Consider the following 25,906-nt stretch of genomic DNA (forward strand, 5'->3'; position numbering starts at 1 on the left):
TATTTCTGCGTCCTGATACACATCAGTGCCCCTCGGGCCTACGCTTCTAAAAGGAAAGGCCATGCTGTGGGCAGAGCTCTTGCATGCCACGGCTAGAGTCACACCCTCAGAAAAATTCTAAATACTTGTGAAAATATTTAAGTTTTGTTGCTTTATAGCGAACTGTCACCGTGTAGGTAAACTGCAGAACTGTACTTCCCCCAATAACCTTACAGTTACTACTCAAACATGCTTTTTTTATTTTGTCTTATCTGCCAGGGCTATAATGTTGGCTGTGGCTACTTTTTCCACAACAAGTAAAGCTGGAAAAACTGAATAAATACAGTCAGGCCGTGGCCACTTCATCTGCAGTATTCATAACTCACACAGTTGGAAGTTCCCAGAACAGCTGATTCACACACTCACAACCGACGCTGCAGCGACAGCCCCACAATGTGCTAATGTCAGTGACAGGGTGGTATGTGACAGCGCGGGGAGGGCCGGGGACAAGCTTTAAACAAGGATGGCTTTGCTTTTTTTTTTTTTTAAAAAAAAAACATATATATATATATAGTGTCAGAGCAGAGTTAAGAAATAAAGGATAGTCAGGTTCCTAATTAAACTATACTACCATGACTTGCTTTACGATGTATTTTTTTACTAAATGCTTTGTTATGTATATAATTATTCAGTCAGTTTGTATTCTCTGAACTATTGGCGTTGGAGGCTGTACTAGGCAGAGGGAGAAACCGCGGAGTTCAGTTCAGTTTACAGCTGCAGACTAATATGTGATAAGGGGGGGTTCATTATTTGGGTTTTATTTTGAAGAGCCTAGTACCTGCACGGCAGTACCTCAGCTATTATTTCAGTGGAAACAAGCTTTTTTTTTGGCTTTTCAGTCCTGTTAGAAACAGTTGAGAGTCATAAAACTACGTGAGTGTTAAAACCAAGTTGCAGCTGCTGACCTGCAGCGAAGGAAGCGATGTCCTCCCGCCCGCCACATACCCAAGAACCTTCCCCTTCCCAAACGTCACAGCCGCTGCTTCTCTGCCTTGGTGCATTTCTCTGGCTTATGCAATTCTTCAGCATTCTGAAAGTATTGGTAACGTGGAAATTCACACAGAAAACAAGGAAACGCAAAGCCTGTGGGTGAAGTGAAGCTGCTGCAGAACTTGGGTCCAGCTGGTGGCTGAACGCACAGATCTCCAGCCGGTGACACTGCTGAAGGGGGAGTTTGCTTCCCCACACGATCAGCTGAAGAACCCAGTGTCCTGCTTTGATGACAGCATCAGAGCGCGCCTCGCACAGCAGCCTGGACTGCAGTGGGCTACACGAAACAACGACTGACAACACAACACTTTGCGTCATAAAACCGCTCAGCAAGACAACTTCAGAGCCACCAGTCAAGAGTTTCCACTTAATCTGCTCTACTTGCTTATGCTTTTAATGCTGGGAAACATGTCAACTTAATGCTAACAAGACAGCTTGCTGATTTGCTAACACAACTAGGGTATTTTAGCATTAATTCAAAATTTGGTCCTTTATTAGGTATATATAAGTTTACAAATGGTAACAAAAGTATTACATTTCTGAAGAAAACACACCAAATCACATCTCCAAGAGCTCTTCAAAATTCTTCTCCTTTAAAACAGTCTGATTATTTTCTGTTTAAATACGTATAATGCGTTTCCTGATTTTCATTAGGCTACAGGAACTGTATTACATGACAAACAGGTTCACCTGCAACGCCAGACACCGCTCACTGAAAATACTCTGTCCTTTCACAGTTTAGTCCTTGATTAACTGATTTTCTTCTGACTTCTACTATTCTTTGAGTCCCAGAGTATAACAACATTAAAATACACCAAAAATAATAAAAAGTGTAAGCAAGAAATAACGGACACAGATAGAGGGAATAAGTCCGGTAACCTCTGTGGAGGAGGCACTGCAGCGCTGGCTAGAGACAGGACGCCCATCAGGGTTACGGAAAGAAGAAACTGTAAGATAAGGAATGATATATTAGCTAGTGGTGATTTAACACCTCAAACGAGCAAGCGTCATTACTTGGGTGCTCTGTATTCTTCAGTCTATACATAGATGACACCACAGAAAAATTATAGCACACCTCTACACTGAGATAGCGCGGCTTTCCCTGTTCGGGGCTTTATACACAGTTACGGACATAAAACTGGTTTACGCAAGTGCTCCGGTACCACAAAGAGCTGCAACTGAGAGTTACAGGAATTAAAATTGCTTACCAGACTCCTGACAATCTTGGGAAAAGACTTGAACCAAGACACATAGCCCTTCAGGGAAAGGGAGAAGGGTTTCAGCTGCAGGTCCTCTGCTGAAGTCTTCTCAAATATGGAAAAGGAAGCCGCGCAGACTGAGAGGAATGCCAGCATGGTCACGGCGTAGGGCAGCAGCAGGCCGTCCTTCAGCAGAAGGGGCAACATACTGTTAAAACACAATTACCCGCAGAAGTGAGTGCACATTCCGAGTTATATTTCAAAGAACGTAAAAAGAAGAGGAAAAAGAATACATTTATACTTAGTAGAATTGGGGAAGAACACTGTTTTTAAATAATGTTAACAGTGTCCAACTCACCTGAAAGTTGATACAAGTAAAAACCACGTAGCCATAAAGGGGATTTCATTTATGATTAAGCAGACTGGTCTAAAACAAAAAGAGGAAAAACAGATATGCAAATGCTGAAGTGACAGTGATTCAGCCTTCCCCAAGGACGCTGCACTCCCCCTGCTCTGGGAGGCCGAGCAGAGCTCTGCCCACTCCCCACAGGCACCGGCTCAGAGAATCCAGGCACAGGCAGTGCCCCAAGCGCGGCATCCTCTGCTGGGGTGCCCTGCTCCCCACTGAACCCCAGCCTGCAAACGCTCTGCCCGGCACGGGGCATCGCTCAGGGGATGGGAAAAACACACCCTAAGGACAAAGGGAGAGAGGGCCCCTTTACCATCGCTGTTAGTGAGGTATCAATTGCCCAGTTCAACTTGCCAGCGGGCTCCAGCCTCGCTGGGCAGCTAAGCCCCGTCTCTGCCCTCTGCACCAACCCCGCAGCAGCCTGTCCCTGGGCAAACAGCTACGCTCTGTGCCACGTCCTGCTCCGGCAAACCCAGTCAGAGCGCTGCCCCGCAGAGACCAGCACGGCTGTATTTGTATACTTACACATTTGATATTCTGAATAACTTGTAGAGTTTTTAAAATCAGATACATTTGTAAGTGAGAAAGCAGCACGCAATAACAAGACAAGGAAAAAGAGATCAAAATATATCCACAGAAAAATAATTTACTTACACTGACACTAGAAGAATAGATTTTTCATGTACTTGAAAGGAGAACAGGAAAAATGACAATGCACAACTAACCTTAGAAAAGGAAATCAGAGGTGTATTAGCATATGTGACCGCAATGCAAAGCACTGGGTTAGTTTCTCTGCTGGCATAGACTTTACATGAACATATGAGCTAAACGATCTGATTTTTCTAATTAACTGCTACATTTACTCCAGTGCAATTTACAAGCACACAGAGCTGCTTCTGTTACCACCGATACATAAAAACAGATTGTTTGAAAGTTTACCCAGAATTATTCAGAAAGCGCTTCCTGTGAAGAGCCCTCACTCTTGCTCAGCTTTACTGGCAAGAGCAGCCCCACCAGGTACACCGCAGACTATTCGCACACAGAAGCCCTGGCAAAGTTCAGTTATGGCGAAAGCCACACACCTTTTTAACATAAAATTTTGCTCATCATCATGAGCAGCCAATACACCAAAGTAAACAAACTGTCTGGTTTTTTTTTTTCACCAAATAAAACCACACTGTAAAACATCAACTAATTCTTAGAAAGGATAAATGTTAGTTTTAGCAACGTTGTGATAAATTCTCAAGCAGTACTCACATAAAATTAAAAATAAAAATTATCTTCTAACTCTTGAAACCTTAGGACCAGGTCCATATAATTTTGATTTCAAGGTTTGCGTGTAAGTCATGTTAATGTGCTTAAATTCAACGATACAATATGACTAATAAAAGGCAAGGATTTTGGAAATAGCATCATTTTCTTTTCAAACTACTAATGAACTGACAACGTCCATCTTGGGACATTTTATTGAATTTTGCAGCCAATGCAGTACGAAAAACTAGCACTTTGGAAGCTAAACAAAAAGAGGAGAAAATCCAGTTCTATATGAGGCTTCAATGTATACGGAACTTTCTCAAGATTCTTCAGAGGAAGATAATAAAAACACAGCATTAAATTAAGAAAACTGAGGCTAAGGAAAAAAGTCTGGGTTTAAAAGATGGGTCAGATCCCCCTGGACGTGTGACAGCAAAACACTTTTTAACCCCTCTGTTCATCAGAAACAGGATGCATTTAGTGGCAGAGGCACCCCTGCACCTTGCAGCCACTGTGAGCAGAACTGGTGGTGGCACAGCGGTGCTGGACATAAAACAGAGCAATGAAAAACATCCACTTACCAAAGCAAATTTAAATCCTCGCAGAGAAGGCTGGACGGTCAGTTTTATACAAGTAGGAAGCAGGCTCAGGAATGTTACAGCAAAGCTAAAGAATTTTGTAAGAAAAACAGTTTTAATACATGAGTAACTACATCCACGAGATCAGATAATCACTTTTAAAAACGATGGAAGTTAGGAATTCAGTTGGAATTTTCCGAAGTACAAAATCCCTCAAGGAGACTCAATCACAAGAGAAGAGCACTGAGCGCCTTTGCTGACAGAAGCACTTGTGAAAAGGGAATAAAGCATTTCCATTAATATTTCAGACTCTGGACACCTAGACTTGAATTCTTCACTTTGTCAAAAACAAAACTGTGAACTCGGACTTCTAAAAGCACTGAAAGAGGTAATTCTTTGAAAGAGAAAGCATAAAAGTTTTAACTCAGTTTTAAACAAACAAGTAGCTTAAATCACTATATAAATAAGGAGGAAGTTTTTCAGTCGTAAATATTCCTCACAGTACTTAGGGAAACCCTTATCACTTGGGAGAAAAGTCCACTATAGGAAAGAAAACATTTTTTCAAGACTTTAAACACCGTTTCTCCTAATTCTTCAACAAAAAATACTCATTTCGCAAAAAATAATGCAAATAAAAAAAACTACCTAAACCACTTCAGTTATGTCTTACCTGAGTTTTAGTTGAGTTTGAGGTGATACTATATTCTTTATCTTTATAAGGACACTTAGACTGCACCAAATATTGGCTACTTTATCCTGGAAAGGAAAGGAGAAAAAAAAAAAAAAAAAAGGTAATTAATGATAATTTCATTCATTTAAATTTATATTTGTGACAACAGTGGAGCTTAGGAGGTGGGGGATTGTTGTGTTTTTACCACGATACTACAAAAAGACACTTACAGAGATACATCATAGTCTTAGATGTACATTAAATTATTCCAATCTTGAAAAATGGAAAATTTTAAGAGACTCAATTAAAACAACGTTCTAAAATAACTGAGAAATAATTCTTCAGCACAAGAGACTACTTCGTAACTCATGAGATCACACATTTTGTGAAAATAAGGCTCTGAAATGATCCGTCCCTGATTAAACAGTGCCATATATGAATCTTTTTTCAAGTGCGAAGACATTCTGCGTATTGTCACATTCCATTACATACCTGAACGTATTTAGCTGTGCGTACTGCTTGCTAGCAATGACAGAGTTAACCTCTAATAAATCAAGAAGTCTAAAGACATTAGCAGTTGTGCTAGGATCACTTTCAAAATTAAATTTGTAACTACAGCTATCGTGCTCGTGAAACTCATCCCTAAACAGCTGCTTGAATCACAGCTGTGTAGACATAACAGCAAGAGAGCGACCAGCACCAACAACTGAGCCATCGTCCTCCTGTGCTCACCAGCGATACAGAGTATGCGCTTCAAATCTGCTGAGGATTACGGGGGAACAGAGGGTTTGGCAGCACCAGCAAACACACAAGACGCCTACTTAATAGCCAATACGATTTTACAACCATCAGCATTTGTTACTGCTTCTGTAAATGGGAACCGATTCAAAGAACCTGTTACACGCACCCCGGTATAAATTTACTGCGCGTTGCTTACGTGGACAATTTCTCATTTTATCTAGATTAGCATCCAGCAAAGTCACTCCCCTGATCAACTCAGAAAATATTTGGGCTAATATTAGACTAAAATCCTTAAGCTCTTTCACACTCATTGGTTATTGGCATTTACAGATTTCATTTTTAAACTTCGTACTGGATAAGAAGTCTGGTGACCAAAGCTTTATAAATTCCAGATATTTCCCAAGGAATAGGGTTATTGGGTTGGGTTGGTTTTTGTGTGTGTGTGTGTGTGTGTGTGATCTTTTGTGGGGGTTACGTTGGGGGGAGTGGGTTGTTTGGTTTGGGGTTTTGGTGGCTCGTTTGTTTGTTTTTTAATAAACTAGTAGAGAATACGCTGAGAAGACTTCCGTACAGCTGCCTAAATAAAATGCTGCCTTTGGTACATCAGCATTAACTTTTGAAGAAAAAAGTGCCAGTTGTGACATTCAGACAGAATTATTATATTATAATAATATTATTTATATTAAAAGAAATTTTAAGATTAATCAAGCCGTGTAAGTATTTGCTTAAATCCCTGTGACATCAAAACCTGAAAATTCAAAGCTTCATTTTATTGGTTAAACGTGAAGTTGAGAATTTGCTTTTAAAAGTGTAATATTAAGGCTCAGGCTCTAATTAAGCAAAACAATGAGCCAGTGTTACTTGGGAAATGAGTACCCTTTACCCTTCCTTTTATGGGGGAGACTGCTGGGGGTCAGCAGTAGGCAAGCGGGTAATCGCTTTGCTGGACAAAGGCTGCAGTACCCAGCGCCTTGCAGCGAGTGTCGACAGCCTGAGGGAAAGTAAAAGCAAATCTGGCCTAAAACTTTTGGAAAATATTGTGGAAACTTGCATTGGAAGTACAAGGTGGGTCAAAAAGGAAGTTCTAGGCTGCACCCAAAACACTATTTTTGGGGTTGTTTTTTTTTTTTTTTTTTTTTTTTTTTTTTTTTTTTTTTTTAATAACAAGTCCGGTTGAAAAAAGCCATGCAGAAGCAAAGACAGAGACTGAAGCCGTTAACTTTTACGGTTACATCTTCTGACTCTGTCAATTACTGTGGAATCTATTTCAATGGAAAAATGTATGGATTGAAGTATGGGTTTGATGATGGGATAAGTGTTGTCTACTCATATAATATCCTGGAAGATGCCAGCTGAGCTGGGGTTAAATACTGGATTAAATAACTGGCAAGAAATGACTGCTGAAGAAGCCAGCTCAAATTACTAGTTCTGTGGTGTGTCTCCCACATGAAATCCCTAAAGGTCACGATGAAGGTTTCTCAAGGGATCTAAGAATACAGAACATTTACAGCGGGGTGGGGGAGAAGAAAACATGCATGCCTCAAACAAGCCTCGGTCAATGGGAAAGAGTCTTCTGAGTACTTGCATGATTTGTGCCATGTCGGTACAGAACGGGAGCCAGCAGACAGCAAAGGAAACCACCACTGTCCCTGCTATTTTAGTTAACAACACTAATCTGCAATCAAAAGAAAAGCTCACATCAGAAAAGATACATCCAGCTACTGGTAACAAAAGTCAGTTCTTAATTTATAGCGTAAACGTTTTTTTAAAAAAAGAGATAAAGAATGGAAGGCAAATCTAAACAAGAAGAGGTATCAGTACCACAGAAAAAGTTCATCATCCCCAGATTAGTGATACCAACTCCGCGAGAACCACAGAGCCGCTGCTGTCAATTTAATCACGTTGCCTGCTGCAGCCCATATTTAAATTAGCTTACAGAATGAAGAGTGCTAAGAAAGGACACCTAAACAGATTTTGCTATTTGTTCAGTGGAAATACTTTATGTAGCTCTCAACAAGAAATATTTATTTTGCTGGAGAGAAATACATTACAACAAGGTAAGTATCTTCCACTAGAAATTAATTCGGCAATTCCCGCATACAAATAAGGAGAATGACATTCTCAATGCCAGGCTGCCTGCACATATTCTTGAGAAAGATAAAATGGTTTAAAGTCACTTACCCCTTTCCTTTCAGTCCCTTCTTGAAGCACTTTCCAAGTAAATAGCAAAAAAAGGGCAGAGAATGGTAGAGTTCCATTTGCTTATAATTTAAGGCCAAGCAAAATGCCACTGACCCCAAAAGGTCCCAGTCATAAGACAAACAAAGAACGCCCCACAAGGCGAAGCCCAGGCTCACTGAGTTGTATATGGTTTCTTATGTCAAGGACAAGATATACATCTTCCTACTGGAAGTCAGTAACGAACGCCCTGAGGGACAAGCATAAAATACCGTGCAAAATAAGTTTTTCCGAGTTAGTTTTAAAAACACATTGCCAGTTGTGACTACGAAGTTCAGAGACAGAAATAATTTTACTTCTATTTAAAGTGCAATTTTTGTATTTCCAAGAGCTTGATTCAAAGCTCGCACAGGCAAAAATGAGGACAAATCGTATAATTAACACACACACGCATAATATATACTCAGTCAACCAAGTTTTTGATGACTGTACTTAAGTAAGACACATCAGGGTAAATATTTTTTTATTGGAATTTACATGATTAAGGACAAAGCTTTCAAGAGTCTCTCCTCCAAGCTCCCAAAAGGTATGTGCAGAATATTCAAATACATCAGTATTTAATTTATATATTATTTAGTTCAAGGATTCCTGAGGCTTTTGTGATTATATTACACTCGCAACGCACCCTCATCCACGACCAGTTCCCTCGGCTGCTAATGCTGTACAAACAACGAATAACAGTTACTAAAAGCAACGTTTCTTCCTTAGGACTTTGAGAACAGGTTCCTAAGCTCAGTAGAGTTTGAAGAGACTAAGCTACACTTACTATCAAGTTGCAACAAAAGATTAGCTTTGTCTTTTACGGCTATTTTTACACAACGAGAGAAACCAAATAAGATACTTGTATTGTCAGAAGTTTCGCAATATTTTGTTTTCTCCTTGTCAATATAAATAACTGTGACAACACACCGAGATTGCCTACGTTGTTTTCAGCCCACTCCAATTTCCCACTCAAAACCACCGCGTATATTTGAGATCACATCAGCGGGTAGTTATACCAAAAGGCTGTGATCTTGCAGAGATGTGCAGCAGCAGTTAAGGTGTAAATCTCTTGACTTCTTAGGAGCCGGTCACAGATAGTGACTCATCTAAGAGTCACAGGGCTGGAAGAGACCACAGGAGACCACGCAGAACACCTGTCCGCTGCAGTGTCTGCTACACCTGTGTCAGTCCTGACAATGAGGTTTGCTGAACCTTTTCTTAAAGATCTTGAGGCTGCAGATTCCACAACATCCACAGACAATCTATTCCAGCATTTCACTGTAACTAAAGTTCAAAAGATTTTTCCATGTATTAAAAAAAAAAACAAATATTCCCTACAGTAACTTAGGGCCATTACTTCTTGCCCTGTCCAACACCAGACAAACAGAAAAGATTATTGCCTTCCTCTTTGTACACCTTTTGCATATTAGAAAACTAACCCTCTGCCTTTTTCTGGCCACCACTTCTCTCACCTAAGTTGAACTGCATTCATTCCTGTCCCCATTCTTGTAAGCAACGTCTCCAGGTGATCCACATCTTTAGAGAGTCACACCAAAAATAGAATTTCAGAATTCCTGAACTGTAACTCAAATATCCAATAGCATGATGATTTTTTTTCCTTCCAAATCTACTTTCTAAGATATATCATCTTTCAAGTTCGCCATGCACTCTCTTGGAAGAAAACCACAAATTAGTAAACTTGATTTAGTAGATGCTGAGATTCAGTATCTCCTTAGAATATTTAAACATCCACATTTATCACAAGTCCAGGACTGTGTCCCTCTGGCTCGACGGCACTGAGCAGCACGGCCTGGAGCACTCAACCAACAGCATTTGCTTGTTGATGTACAAAACAAGTATAAAAACTGAAATCTTATTAAAAAAAGAGCCACCTGTGAAGGTGTCTGCCACCAATACTGACTAGTTAGCTCTGACGGCCCAACTCCTATTAGATGCCTACCTTTTAAGTGGTGAAGCATCAAGTGATGTGAATCCACTCTCAAGTAATCGTAAAGGCAAGACAGACTGGCACACTTTATAGAACTGAACGTTTTACACAACTGCACTTGACACACTCCTCTGCCATCTCAAGAAGAACTAAGGTGATTCTTTCTCCAAACACAAATCACAGGAGCACAAACCGTTGTTCTTTTCACTGTCATTGATGTTTTCTGCGATAAAGTGACTGACAGAAATATAAGCTATTTGTGTTCGGATTATCTATCCCAATATCAACTATTTATCTCCAATATATTTAAGACTTCCAGTTTTCTTTAATATTCTCTGCTTTGGGGTAGGCAGAAGCCCCTCAGATGACTTTGTACACAAAAGTATCCTTCTGCCCAGCTAAAGACAAGTACTAAAGAACAGTGGTATTTTAAATGGAAACTGATTTCACTGCAGAACAAGGATACTGGAAGTGTCCGTGGTCAATAAGAATGAGGCCTGGATAAAGCAGGATGCAGAGAGCGCTGGAAACCTGGAAAGAAGGATCAGAAAAGCAAAGGGGAAAATAATTATTTCTAAGTTAGACTCCAGACAAGGAACTTATACTACTTCTCCAGTACAAAAACGGTGCATCCTATATGTAGAAATCATCTTCTCTACAAGTAATCTGTCAGTCGTATTTTGAGGAATAAAAAAGGATACAGATTTTCCACAAATAAAAAAAATACTGAATGGAGACCAGCCTGCCCTTTGCCAACCAGCTCAAAGATCACCTGCACCCACCTTAACCTTTGGAATTAGTCCAAAAATCAGAAGACTTATTATTCCAAAGTGTATTCATTCTACCAGAAGGAGTGTGCAAGACAAAGCAGTTCCTAGATTCCCCCTGTCACAGCACAAATCTTGGGTTTACTACCCAAGTAATAAATTCAGAAAGAAATAATTCAGGAGTTCATGGCTACTAAACTTCAAAGCATCTTGTTATTGTTATTGAAAGCATTAAAATAATTGCTGTAAGATAATAGCTTTTTTTTAAATCTTTTTAGCTGAAAAGCCTTTAATACGAGATATACTAATTGTCATCCATTTTACGTCGATTGAAGACATCACAGTGTTCTATACCTTAATTAACTCTGATACTGTTACATTTCTATCCTGTTTTAACAGTATGTTTTCTTTGGGTTTTAATTTACACACACACCAGATACTTGCCTTCTTTTTAGTAGATGTTTCTTTCAAGGAAAAACAATATAAAATAACTGCAGGAATATAAACCAGCAAATCAGCAACAAACACTGAAAAATAAAGATTAACTTTATGTTAGAATCCTCCCGCATACCTTGTCTCAACGCTATCCACGTTGTGTATTTTTATCTGGATTGTGAATCTTTGACTCTGCTTACAGTTTTAATTTCTCGATGCTCCACTTCTTTGTCGTATTTGGTATAAAAAAACCCTCAGATTACAATAACTACACAGCGTTGGAGTAAGACTTGTTGCCTACCTTTGAATGTAGGGTTTGCATCTGTATCCTCACTGAAAACTTCACTTTAGTCATTCAATTCAACTGAAGTTCAAAAGGCGTGTGACTACAGCTTCAGCTGAACATGCTTTTATTTTGTCTTACGTTGCCTCACAGTATGTCTCGTTGTTTTAAAGACAGCTGGCAATTACACCAAAGCTAGTTTTTTTCAATTGTTTTCAGAAAGACAAAGTAGAGGCAAATAAACATTAAAATATCAGAGAGTCCTTCATTAGAATAAACTGGGTAGTTCCACTTCAAAGGACAAAAAGAAGGAGGTCCACAGAATTTGATCTTGTTAATGTTTCTAACACTATCATTTCTGATGTCCAAAAGCTGCTGCTTCCATGTGTTCAGCTGTTTTGGCTCCTGGCACAGCCTCAGTCAATAAGGGAGCACACTCTAGTTCCTCACATGCCGAAACGAGAGAAGGCATTCTTAATTCTCAAAAGAAATCAACTACAACTAGATCCAGTCAAGTTGTTTGATGGAACAGATAGTCTGAAGACACAAATAATTAAGAAGCACTAGATTGTAACAATCTCCACTGTATCTGTGTGAATTACTAGTGATGTGGATAAATAGACTAAAACTAGTCATTTGGCTTTGATCATCTGCCTACAGCAAATATATGTAAGAGGGTCGACAAGGAAACAGAACCAGCAGGTTAACCTGCCTAGAATTATGTCAACTCCTGCTCCTGCTTAAACCACCAGGTGAATTCTTCTGGAGTGTTGTCTTAAGGGCCTGAGAAAAATCTTCCATTATTTCTATAAACTGTAGATGCTGAGATTCAATATCTCCTTAGAATATTTAAACATCCACATTTATCACAAGTCCAGGACCGTGTCCCTCTGGCTCGATGGCACTGAGCAGCACAGCCTGGAGCACTCAACTAACAGCATTTGCTTGCTGATGTACAAAACAAGTATAAAAACTGAAATCTTATTAAAAAAAGAGCCACCTGTGAAGGTGTGCTCAGAAAATATGCAACTATTCGAAGAGGGAAGTACACTTTGCCTCTTTTTAGTCATGGGCTTTGGAAGAGAGTGTTTAAAGATATCAGTTATTTGGTGATGAATCATCGTGCAGGCTTAAACAGAATTAAACAAATATACCCAAGGCATTAGCAAAACAAATACACTGACACGTAAAATAAAGGTGTATTACCAACAGCTGACATTGACCATTCTGAATTATTTTAATGAATTCTTCTAATGGCTATTGTTAAAAAAGGGTTTTTAGTTCTCCTAGATCCATCAGTGGTTTGTCAAGTGAGTTGATTTCAAAATTAATAAAGACCATTTCAAGGGTAATTAAGTTCTAGCGATTTTTATTTTTTTTCAATTCAGTCAATTACTAGAGACCAGACTGAGAGGTTTGTGAAGTACAGAGAAGCTACTGATGAACAACAAATTCTGTTGTTGCAATCACAAAGCATTTTGTGGAACTCTACTGTTATGTAAAGTAAAAGACCGATTTAAAATGAAAGAAAATAGTAACAGGATAATATGGCATCTGCCATTGCTTAGAGAACAAGAGCTCACTGGCCACATTGTTTGCTGGCCTACTGATACAGCTACTGAATTAAGTTATCTACATTTTTTTCTGCCCTTGTTTTATCCTTTTCTTTGTAGAGACAGTTCAAAATAATCAAATGGTCAGATGATTGCCTACAGGAAAATGAAATTTAGTATAAAAATGGTAAAATACATTTTTACTTTTTTGTTAGCAGAAGTTTATCTCTAGGACGTGGTGACCGTTTGAAGGAAAAGTGACATCTTTAGAGAAGTATCAAATATCTCTCCCTTTCAGATAAGTTATTCAGTTCATAATAAAGATCTCCGAGACCTCAAGAGGCTGTTAAGTCAGTGAATGCCACTCTACATGCAAAATAATTTTACAGTAAAACCCAAGCCAAGCTGAAAATGAAAAACGTATTTATCAGAATGGAAGGGAAAACAACAATGCTATTTTCAAAATTAAAGAATGCGTCTATGCTACAATAAAAAAAAAAGTAGCTTTGTTTCAGAATTTTTACTGAACCAATTTGGTTGAAAACTTGTTTGTATATTTTAAATTTATCAGCTTCACAAATGATGGCAGAAAAGAACAGAACAGAGGAGTCTGGTTCAAAAATGGACCTGCAAAGCCACCCAAGTCAAAGAACTGAGAATAAACTGGTAAAGACAGAGAAGCTGCATGATATTAAACATGCTAAATTAGTAAGCAAGACAAAGCTGTACAATCATCCTAAGGAAATATAATTTTCCTACCTGTTGTACGCATAAATAACTTATGTGGCTGACTCTCATACCCCCGAGATGTGTGCAGAGCAATCCAATCAGGATTTATTAACTTTGCACTGTAAAACAAAGTACAGACACATCAAAATGTAGACAGTTCTCATTTCCCTTTACACTCCCTTCAGCAATAAAGATGACATGCACAGGAGCATATTCCAAGAATTAAGATGAATGAGAAGAAATATTTCAAAGAGCAATAGTGATCAATGAAAGATTTTCCTCACCGCTAGATCAGTTTACACTATAGACTTTAGCTGCTATTTCACAATTAAAAAAAATAATAATCTTTGAGAACAGTAAAAATGGAATACAATATTTATGAGGACAAGATAACCACCTTCAGTCTAGTTCCACTGACTTTTAAAAAAACAATTGTAAATACCTTTCATACTTAAGTATTAAATATAAACCATTTACAGTTCACATAGATGCCCCACATAGCTGTGCCTGTGCACTTTAACCTACATTCTTATTCCATAAGTCTCATTCCAACAGCAGTAAAGCCCTCGTGGAAAAAGTATTCCAATAACAGAATTCTATTTACATGATATCCAGTCATCAAATGTCACTTGGGCTCTCAATACAGGAGAGGCTTCCCATGCGATGCACCCAATTCCTACAGCGCTTTCCTCTGTGCATCACTGACCCAACAGCGGCTTATATGAAAATGAAGTATCTAAATCACACCTAAATCTGCTAAAATTTAGAGGCCTGGCAAAAAGAAAAAGGTAACCCTTCAGTCTCCCTTGCAATAATTACAAGACAGAAAAACAGCAGTATTCATTTTAAGCAACAGGGATACACACAAAATCTGTTTCCCTAGCTTTAAAATAGCAAACACTACTTTCCAGAGTGGTAGTTTTTAGCTACTAGTTTCTCTCAACAGGAAAGAAAGAAAAAAAAAGAAGGGAAAAAAAGAAAAAAAAAAAAGGTGAATGTGATGCTTTGTATTCTTCACAGAAGTAGGCATTTAAAATAATGAACTTACATGTAAGCACACAGAAAACTGTGATAGGCAGTAAGAGGTGGATAATCAAGGCCCCAGTACAGTAGGTTGTTATCACTTGTATTGAAGTACCTAAAAAAAAATTTAAAGAAGGATCTACATTTCCAGCCCAAGGAAAAGGTGGAATATTACACCAAATATTTTTATAAATGTATTCAAAAACGAAACAGAAGTTAGCAATTTCTGTATCTGCTTTATTTTACTCTGTGCAAAAAAAATCCCAAGCAACAACACAAAAGCAAAAGTGATTCAGAGTACACTCACTTGTGTTTGCAAAATGGAAGATTTAACTGCTAGAGGTCACTTACCTAGAGAGGGGAAAATCCTTAATGTGAACAGAGTTTGACAAAAATCCAGAGGCTAAGACAAAGCCGGGATAAAAATGGTTGTATACATCTACTGTAGCTCTAGATTTGTTTATGTGGTAGGCTTTGCAGGTCCGCACCTCCATCTACAAACCAAACCTACATTTTTCATGCATGCCAATTATTCCGGCAGACAGCAGTCAGTTTGCCAAAAAGGAAATAAAACCAATACAGTTACAAGGAAATTTCAAGAGAAATGGAATTCAGTAGTGATTTTTTTTCCTTATATTAATCCCAGATTCCGTTTTTTCCTGGGCCTGGACAGCACATTTAGTACGTGACAATGACTTCTGAATGCTACTCTTTTCGACTGTATTGCTGCAAGTTGTGAGCTGCTTCTGCTCAACAGACCTTAATATGAAAATTCTGAAAACCCATCAGTTGAAGTTACACTGCTGGAAAGCAACTGAACAGAAGTGGAAAAGGGTGGTGTAAAGATATTACACAGGCAAACAAAAAGCAGCATAGGTCTGGAAGAAAACTATGCCACAGCAGGTGCACCTATGCAATTCTGTTAGCACAAATGGAGGAGTTGGGGCAAAAAAGTTCCTTTGAAGGGAACACCACGTTATCAGAGTAACACCTCCTGAATAAACAACACAAGGTCATCAGCCTCAATCAGATATGTCAGCCAAACCACTTTACCTAGTTCTACCTCAAAACTCAGGTGGATCACGTGAGAAAAAGGAAAAGGATTTTCCAATTTGTAATTACACTGTGTTGGTATTTCTACGGAAGGCTGGCAGCAGTTAGAATTAAGACTCCTCTTCCAAATGAGAAACAGAAGGTTTTATCCCAGGAAAACAGAAGTTACAAAAATAAGGCATCAGACCCTTTATATCTCACAGTGAAACAGACTAACTAGTCTAACTGCCAAGGGGCAAGCTCTTGGCTTCTCCAGTTTCTCTCTTCAAATGCAGCCAATTTTTGACATTTATTATAGTAAATGATATTTCTTGAATCCTTTATGAGCTGCCTGAAGTATCTTATGAACTGATGATAAATCATGTTTCTTTGAGTTGCACCTCTGCTTCTTATCCTAGAATTCAAGACTGCTCATGCCAAGGCAGTTCAGGTTCTTCAGGCAGACTGTAATAGTCTGCAAACTTAGTAGTAAACTTTCCAGTTTGTTTTGGGTTTTTTTTTTTTTTTCATTTTACTTGCCATAAACTCAGTTTCAAAAGAAAAAACAATCCCTATACCCAGTAATATATAGCAAAAAAGCCTTCACAGTTTTAATTACCAGTATAATAAGAAAGGACGTTCTTAAAGTAGCCTTTAATAAATAATGTCAAGACTCTAAAGAATAATATTAAAAAAAAGAAATACTTAAATTCCGGCCTCTGGCTTAGTGAAATGTCACACAAAGAAACTAAGTACGAACCACACTGTAGTTTACTGCAGCATTACTTTTTTAATAAATCTTTGGTTTGGATCAGAGAACAAGCACAGAACATGCAGCTATATTACCTATACATGCCTGTTTAAATGGGACAATTAAGCCTGTGAAAAGATCAAGAGATCTGACAGGACTATACCCTCACAAGAGATCTGCTCTCTAGATTTACCTAGACAAATTTACAGAAGAGCACGTGCTTGCTGCGTAGACAGCTTTTCTAAATGCTAAACAAACAACAGCACTAGAAGTGATTACAATCTCAACTTCAAATGTGAATGCTATTTTTACATACCAGAGCATGTAATATCTTTTCACACTGCGTATTTCTATAATACAGGAGGGGAAAGACAGCTTAGTATTCTAGAATGTAATCCCTTGCATGTCAGCCGAGATGTTATTTTCCAAACGCCCAAGACAGAATATGACTTTGCCGTATTAGCAATTCAATTCCCAAAGCAGACCCAATCCAAAAAACTTCTGTTATAAATAAAACGAAGAGCAAATACAACAAGACTGAGATGCCCAACTGGCAGCCCATAGGCTAAACCCAGCCTGCAATATAGTTTCATCTGGCCCCTGGGAATGCCTAGAAATAATGACTGCTATAACTCTTAATTTTAAGTACATATAGTTCCGCGTAGCAGAGTGGATCAAAGCTGCCAAGTCTATTATTATGTAAGCTCTCCATTATCCAAACTCTGGCACAATGAGGGGTTTAGATATCCCAGAAAAAAGTGGAAGAGAAATGATAATATAGACACAAGAGGATGATCTGAAGTCACAACAGAGAGTCATCTGCAGAATTCCACAGTGCACCATACTTTCAGAATTGGCCCCACGTAGATTTACAGAAATACAACTGAATTAATATTCTATTCTGTCATATCAGCTTGTTCCCCAACAAATATCTGAGGAAAAAACTACACCAAACAGAATGCCACTATCCCTGTTGGAAGAAGACCTGGAGCTCCAATGTATTCCAATTTATGTTGTAGCATATATATGGACTAAATAATTTTTACCGTTCCATGCAAGCTCTAAGGAGGATTAGGAATAATGTAAAAATAAATAAAATATTTGAATAATTTTCCTACTGTTTTAAGTGATCTGTATAAATTAAGTTCACTATCCTTACATCTAGATTCCAGGCACCCACATTTTAAAATCTATATTAAGAACATGGGTGTGAACAACAAACTCCCAGGCGTAAAAAACAACCAGTGCCTCCAGCACAAGAATTCAGGTCTCTGCATTTACTGGCAAGCCTCGTAGCTTGGCAGAGATGAGCACAGTTCGTTTTGGTAGCGCTGATAATCACGGAAGTTTTTGTGCATTAGAGAACTGGAACTCAGGAAGCCGAAATGATTTTTTTCTAAGCCAGGAGAACAAGCTTCTCTATGATCTCTAAAAAATTGCTTCTTGATCTTTCCTGTCAATTCAAAACAAAGCCGGAGCTTCACAGAAAGTCCTACCAGTCAGAATATCTTATCATACAAGCTCACAGCTAGCAAGTCAAAGCTCCAAATTTTAGCTTTTTTCTTTTTTGTGAAGAAAATGGTACCTCCATCTAAGAACAGGGTGATATTATATTACTATAAAAAGGTTTTTAGAACAGTTCAGAGAACAATCGAAGATGTTGCAGAGATCTTAAACTTAAAGGTATATTAAAGTAAGACACAAACCAAAGTTTCATTACATTTACCCGTTTGTAACCTGAACTACAAGAGCACTACGTACCACTGCCTGATGGGCAAATTGTAAGTAACTTCTTGCCAGTGTCTCTGAGCTTCATAGTCTCCATACATAGGTGGTTTTCCTGCACCTAAAAAGAAATGACAGAGTATGCAGGAATTCATTCAGTTTATGCAGATTGCTTTGCCTCCAGATATGTATTTGCATATTAATATATTACTAATTTTATTCTCCTTTCTTCTCTGATATTTGAGAACAAAATAGAGCCCTCATCTGCTATGCAGTCTGCTATGCAGTCTAACAGGGAGGAAAAAAAAAAGTTATGTATTCTTTTGGCTCTCTGGATATTTCTGCGATAAGCATTTATCAAGATACTCCACTGTGAAGAATTGCTTCCTCACCTGACAAAAAAAAAAAATCATTTCCAAGTGTAGATGAAAAATGTGGCACTTTCTCCGAAATAAGAAAACGTACATAAAGGACATCTTATACTGATTTTGTGTGAACTACTTCACTTTCTTAGTATATAATAATTGACAATGTTCTCCCTTGTGTTTCAGCCATGTCGTGGTACTTTGCTATTAAAAGTAACAGCCAGCCTTATTTTTAAATTTACTTAGAACTAGGACCTGCTGCAAGTCCCCCAGGTTCCTCTCCCTTTCCTCTGCTGCCTGCTTTGTAACACTAGCAATAATACTGCATCTGTCCCTTTCCCCATGCTTCTTAATAAAGAGTTAATAAAAATGAGCCATTTACTAAATCAGGCCATTCAGTACACAGAATAGGTTTAGAATATTTTTTTGTTATCATCTACAAAGCTTTCAAAATAATAGCTGCTCCATTCTGGTTGACAGGAATTCTCTCTCACACGTTTTTCAACTGAGCGATTGTTATGTAGCAGTTCTGCAAGTGGATTATGTTAAAGGACACTTTTCACACATGCATACACAAGTCTCTTAGGAAACTAAGATATATTTTTTTTCCACAGAAAAAAGCTTTATCAATGCAAATACTTCAGATGTCTACTCAGAAACAATTCCCTCAATGTAAGCCTAACTCTGATAATGGCAGTATATTAAGCATCTTTATCACAGAGTTTATTTACTTCTATTAGCCTGCACTTATTGAGAACAGAAACTGGACTGATAGTACTTCGAGTAAAATATTGACACCAGCCAGACAGAGATTTAAGAGTTTCTTTAAAATATAGGAAAGCCATCTATATTTTTTTCACATGATCTATGTTTGTGGGAGTCACACTAGCTCAGATATGTACTGTTTATTCCTGGGTAGTGGATTGAACAGATTATCTCCACTAATTTATTCTTGGGTAGTAGATTATCTCCACCATATGACATACTCAACTAAAAGTTTCCCGAATAAGTGAGGTCACTAGAGAATAGCAGTCTTATCGGTGGCCATCCTGTAGCTATAAATTTAGTGGAACAAAAAACCTGTCATAGGATTACTAGAATACAAAAATAGGTGTTAGCCAAATTTTCGAGTGTGTATGTGTGTGTGTTTGTGCGTATATACACATATAAACATAAACACAAGCATGTTTTATTTCAGCTTCTCCCCCTCAAAAAAAAAAAAAAAAAAAGGAGAAGAAATGATCTGGCTTCAGAATATTCAAAAGAGATCTTAATCCAAAGGATCAATTACTAAAAAGCCAAATACAGAGACCGATCACACATCAGTTAGAGAATGCATAGTTAGCTTCTGCCTACAGCAGGCATCATGTACACAGCCAAACAGCATTCAGAAATAACAAAAACAGAGTATTATATTTTAAAAGGGTCACAAATACTTCACATTTAGAGTGGTGTTACTCACTTTTATTGTTACCTGGAAACAGACATTTTTAAGGGTCTGAAGCTGCCTTTCAACACGGCTATTTAGCTTCTACCCGTTTAGCAGGAGTTTGGCAATGCATTAAAAAAAATTACATGATCTATGAAGTTCTTCCTCAATAATTCTCCAAGACCAACTAATCTAAGCTCATTGTAAATGTTAACCTTTCAAAACTAGGTATTAGTTATCTGCTTTCTCACCATCACTAATTCCAGAGGCAGATCCAAAAGCATGCTCGATGGCAAGTAACAACAGAATGGAAATGATACAGCGATACGAGACTCTACAGTAAATGAGGGCAGAATTAACCTCTTTGCTTCTGGCCATCCATGCCGCGTGTGGCTTCAGACTATGCCGAATCAGCATTTCTACCAGAGTCTGCTTCAGAGAACGACCACTACTTCTAATCCTTCGCTCAACTTTATTGCATTGATCAGCAGTGAAAGCAAAACAACAGGACCATGTCAGTTTAAACATTACCCTGCCCGATTTTTTCCTTCCTCCTGTCATTAAAGGTTTATTACATCTGAAGGAAGTCAAAGAGGAAAAAAAACCACCTCACTGTACTTATGCATTTGACAGCTCTTTCTAACATTCAGGTTTGTCTTTTTTCCAGCCAGCCAATGCTCAAAGTTAAGCGCATGCTTTAATAATTTGCTTGATCGGATAGGGCTCAGATTTTCCTATTCCAAAAGAAATTATACAATCATAGTGTATGAAACAAGATTTTAAAATTGTTGTTTCAGTTCAGGCATTATTTTGAGACTCTTTTGGAATCTTGATTGGCTTGAAATTAAATAAGCTTTTAAAAAAATCTAGTTAGCAATGTAATTGTAAGTATCTGCAGTACAACAGAAATTTAATATGGTATGGCAAAGGACAGGCTGTTTGCTTTTCTGCCTACAGATGGGTAAAAGAGAGCCTCAGTTACCTACAGAACAGATTTCTCATAACGGCGTTTTCAGAAAGCAAACTCAAAATAAGACAACTGTGCAAGAAGGTATGCATGCAACTTATCTTCAAACAAAGTCCTTCAGATAAACGGAACCCAGGAGTTACCAGTTTATAATCACTAGAATACTACTGAACAGCTCCAACTACTCGGGAAACGAGGCTCCCAATTGCCTTAACAGAAAGCCAGAGCTGAATTTGACTTAGCTTGTGATTCTTTTAGCTGATGGGGATTGAAAGGAATGGTTCATTTAAAAAAAAAATAAAAAAAATTGCAGAGAGCAAGCTTTGTGCAAGCTTATTCGAAGTGTAGGAATGGCATTGAGAGGTTTGGGAAAAAACCTTGCTAGTTCTTTGCAAGCATTATGAGATGGGGAGGAGAAAAACTCATCTATTAAAAGAATATAGCTCTAGTTCATGCTATAAACAATCTTAAGGAAGTATAGCTACAAGGCAGAATGTAATCGCTCACTCCATGTCACCCTTACACTGTCTTCATTATCACCAGTACAGTTTATCTAAATACAAATTACGGCTATATCTGTTATAGAACTTAAAGGACAAGATTAAACAAATGTACAATTGGACTGCAATAATATTCTGCAGCTACTTAAACAAAAAAGACATAGGGGTGAACAGCCAGCTGTTCTTTGGCTCCTCCTAAAACATTACTGACCGTCATCCCCCCTCCCTCCAAAAAAACAGAAGTTGCGAAGGGTTTTTTTCAGTATTTTGTTCCAAGCGGCTGTGATGTTAATCACTGCACACTTCAGAAAAATAAGAATAAGGTATTATATGAACCTTAGGGAAACAGAGAGGCACTAAAATACGACAGTACTTGAAATAACACATTGCTTCCTATTTATGATTTTACATGCAAGTTTATTTTAATTTATCACAAGCTCCATAATTCACCTTCATGTGGTTGTTTTACAGACCGTGAACACGTATTACCTGAATAAGAACCAAGCGATACAGTCCAGCGTACAGTAAGTGCTAGTAAAACAGTAATTGTCATTAAGCTCCACTTCTCCATAGTCGGTCTTTGTAACAAGCCAAAAGGTACCTGAAAGAACACCATAAACATTGCTACAATACTGTCCAAGTTTTTGTTCCTTAGGCTTTTACTGGTACTATTGACAGTCCCAGTTTTCTCCCCACCCAGAAACATTCTGTCACTATCTTGCGTCTGGAAGCACGCTGCAATCAGGAGGGGGTTTCAGTACTGGAAAATTTCTAACTGGGAAGCGAAATGCTGCCCAGAAACAATTTCTCCTGTTTCTGAGCTAGAAGCTGAAAAGGCATCTGCCAAAATGCATAAACAGCAAGAAGAAGGGTAAAAGATTTCAATCCACTTAAGAGAAATCAAATACCAGATCAACACCACGCTGTACATACAGGTACATACTTAAGCATCATCTTAATAAGCTCCACACAATTTGTTAGGCAAACATGCAGCATGTTTTACCTGTAAGTGACAAGAGAAGATTCTAAAAGAGACCAGTAAAAAAGATTGCATCGGTACCCAAAATACTCATGCCAATCATGTAGGTTAAGTAGCTGACAAACTAATATTTGCCACTGAACAAGGAAAACCTCTTCAAAGAAGTCTATAAAAAGTCACAGATCAATAACTCACTAGAAAAAAAAAAATACTGTTAATAAGCACACAGTTTCAAAGGCTGCGTTAATGCCCCAGTATTAAGTTAATGCCACTTATTTTCTTGACTAAGACCACCACAGCCAAATTACGCAAAATACAGACCTGGTATAGGCTTCTCTGTTGGTTTAAACATATTTGAAAACCATTTTAAAGTTAATAGTGTACTGGCAGGTCTTATGCTGGAACAGGTATTATCTGTTCTCCTGCAGCCATTATAAAAGCAGAGCCCATCGTAAACTCTGTATCACGTGTTCTAACTGATTCCACAGGAATACAGTCATGAGCCAATACATGACCACAATTAAATGCATACTACTGACCTAGGAAGGCAAACATCTGGCGCTAATGATCAAAAATCCCTGATCTGAGTCTTACTTCAGTCTCCCTTATACTCAAAAAGGGGCTTGAAATTCCACCTCTCCCTTCCCAAGCATAAGCCCACTGTCCATCAGCAACCTCTCCCTAGAGGATACACCAGATGAAACCTACCAGGCTCAAGGGATCTTCATCCTTCTAACCAAAAAAGCAGGAGGACTGCTCTCCCACCAAGCTCGCTTGACCATACTAGGGATCTAGTAACCCTAAGAAATTTTGCTAAAAGCCACGTGCATCAAACTCAGAAATCAAGAAACGGGAAAGTAATGATGTTGCCCTATGCAAAAAACATTAATTATAGAATATGCAAGCTTTGACACAGAGAATCAAAAATATTTTCATCTCCATTAGAAAAAAAATTGAAGAAACTACTCCAGTCTTGACAGCGAGAGACAGCAGTAAATCCAAAGGCTGTACTTCTGCCAGATCAGCAGCAATAACACCGTTCCCCTCCCAGTCAGCAATAGATACATTACAGAATAGCGAACGAGCCTGGGTACAACTGACAAAGACTTTCGTCACAGAAGAGCCATCATCAGATTTAAGCGAGTTTAATACACTTGCCACTGCCAAAAAAAAAAAACAACGCAAAAAAGTCCCACACAGCAGCAGTACTGAACTGCTGTTTTAGCAACAGACAAGCAACATCTAAGACAGGTTTAGGTTATTCTGCTCAAACTATATCCATATTTATTTACTAGTCGCAGAAAGGTATGACCCAACACCACCATCAAGGGGAAAAAAAAATTACTTTAGCAATATAAAACTATGACAGCAGTGGATCACCATCTATAGGTGAATCCTGATATTTGCATGCTTTCAGTGCTACACCTGCGCCTAAGCCGCAGGATTGGCACATATATCTAAATAAGATACTGAGGTAGAGTCTGTAGAAGATTTTACTCTAAATGAACTCTCATGCTTCCTAAACTTGGGCCCAGTAAGACCAGGGTCCTATATAACTTACAAAAATCAAGTGTCATAAGCCTGGCCTTTACCTTCTATAAAATACCCACACCTGGCCTTCCTTTCTATCTCAGTTAGAACAAGTATTAATTAATTGTATCTCCTTAATTCCTGCACAATGACAACCTCACCTGCAGATTCTCCCATCTCTGTTCCTCTCATTTCCTTCTGCATTCCCTACGTTTGGGGTAACTATCATTTTCTGGGGTACTGAAATTTCCCCTGTCAAAAGTGGTTCTAAAAAAATTCTTTCCTACATTTTTAATCTTTAGTAATTATTCCATGCGTCCTGAAACAAAAGCCATGCTTTTATTAGATTGTAAAACATGGATCTCTGATTTTTGCTACCCCATAGATAGCAATGTTAAACAAATAAGACTTTCCAGGAGATGATGAAGCTGGTTTAGTCAGTCTCAACTTAAAGTTTCCACCTTCTGCCTCAGGATGGGCAAAACTAAAGGGTCTCTCAAGCGAGATGCCACAGGATGAAAATCACAGCCCCAAAAGCCCGCTATCCCTCACGCTGCCCGCTATGAAGATTCAGATAAATAGCACCGATAGAAACCACCCACTCCTTTTGCCAAAGGGAAACTCACAGAACTCAGTCACGGACGCACGACCCTTAACGTAACCCATCGTTTGCAAAGAGATGGCTGCACGCAGCTCAGCAGCACCCTTCCCTTCCTCCAAAAAAAAAAAAAAAAAAAAAAAAAAACCAAAACCAAAAAGCCCACAGACGCTAAATTAAGAATGCAATTTGTTGAAGGAATACCCGCTCCACAACCCTACTGCTCCCCTGTTCCTTGTCAGGAAACGCTTTTATTTCTCACGTTCCCTTCATCCATCCCCAGCCGCCTCAGGGAGAGGCGCGGGGGCGAGCCGCAGCCCGGGGCCTCCCCGCCTCCCCCTCAGCCCGCTCTGACCGACCCCCGACCCCCAGCCCCGCACCCGGGGGAAGCGCCGGAGGGGATGCGGGGTACAGCCCGCCCCACACACTAACCCCGGCCGAGCAGCCCCCTCCCGAGCCCTGAGGGACCGGACACGGAGGACACGGACGCCACCGCCACCCCCCCGCCACGGCCCGGCCCTTCCCGCCGCTCCTTACTGGACACAACGGTCGCGCACGCGCTTCCGCCTGGGAAGCGGCTTCCGGCCGTTAGGGCGGCGCGGGGCGCACGCGCGGGAGGAGGGCGCGGGTCTGCGCCTGCGCGGCGCGGTGGCGGCGGCGGGATGGCGGCGGCCGCCCTCGGGTGGCGGCTGCCCTCGGGGCGGCGAGACGGGCTCCGCCGGGGTGCGGTGGGTTGCGGGAGGTGGGCAGGAGAGGGCCGCCGGCCCCTGGTCCTCCTCGGGGGTGGCGGGGAATCCGGGAATGGCGGCGTTCCTCAGGAGACATGGCGGGGTGCTCGGCCGCTGTGGAAGAGGCGCTCAGCGCCGGGCAGGGACCTGGCCTGCCCCGGGCCCGGTGTCACCCCGGATGGTGCTGTCAGGAGGCGACGATCCTTCGTTTGTTTGTTTTTCGTTGCTCGCGTGCATGCGGAGGTGGTGCTTGTGTCTCCCTCGCAGCGGTCAAGGGACGTGGGGCAACGTAACGGTGCGGTATTGCTGGTGAAGAGCGTGGTCTCGACACACAGGAAGAGTGGGGTTTTATTCAGGCAAGGAATCTAACTGTTGGTTTCTTTGTTTGTTTTTTTTTTTGCAGAAGGAAACTTGTTCTTCGACTGCGCCGGGGAGCAGCTCCACGCTCCGTACGTCTGCGGTTC

The 25,906-nt window shown here is 39.6% G+C and overlaps 1 protein-coding gene across 1 annotated transcript; it reads right to left on the reverse strand.

Annotated features, from left to right (window-relative positions):
- Positions 1-1,043: 1,043 nt before the first annotated feature.
- ALG6 (ALG6 alpha-1,3-glucosyltransferase) lies at positions 1,044-25,295 on the reverse strand. The gene is given in 15 exon segments (XM_063344715.1): positions 1,044-1,976; positions 2,238-2,436; positions 2,587-2,655; positions 3,292-3,362; positions 4,473-4,557; positions 5,140-5,225; positions 7,420-7,555; positions 8,062-8,254; positions 10,507-10,579; positions 11,260-11,342; positions 13,846-13,934; positions 14,864-14,953; positions 18,383-18,467; positions 22,097-22,208; positions 25,252-25,295. Coding segments are annotated over 14 exon segments (1,539 nt in total). The 5' UTR covers positions 22,179-22,208; positions 25,252-25,295; the 3' UTR covers positions 1,044-1,778.
- Positions 25,296-25,906: the final 611 nt, after the last annotated feature.

Source organism: Chroicocephalus ridibundus, chromosome 8, assembly GCF_963924245.1.
Source record: "Chroicocephalus ridibundus chromosome 8, bChrRid1.1, whole genome shotgun sequence".
NCBI lineage: Eukaryota > Metazoa > Chordata > Aves > Charadriiformes > Laridae > Chroicocephalus > Chroicocephalus ridibundus.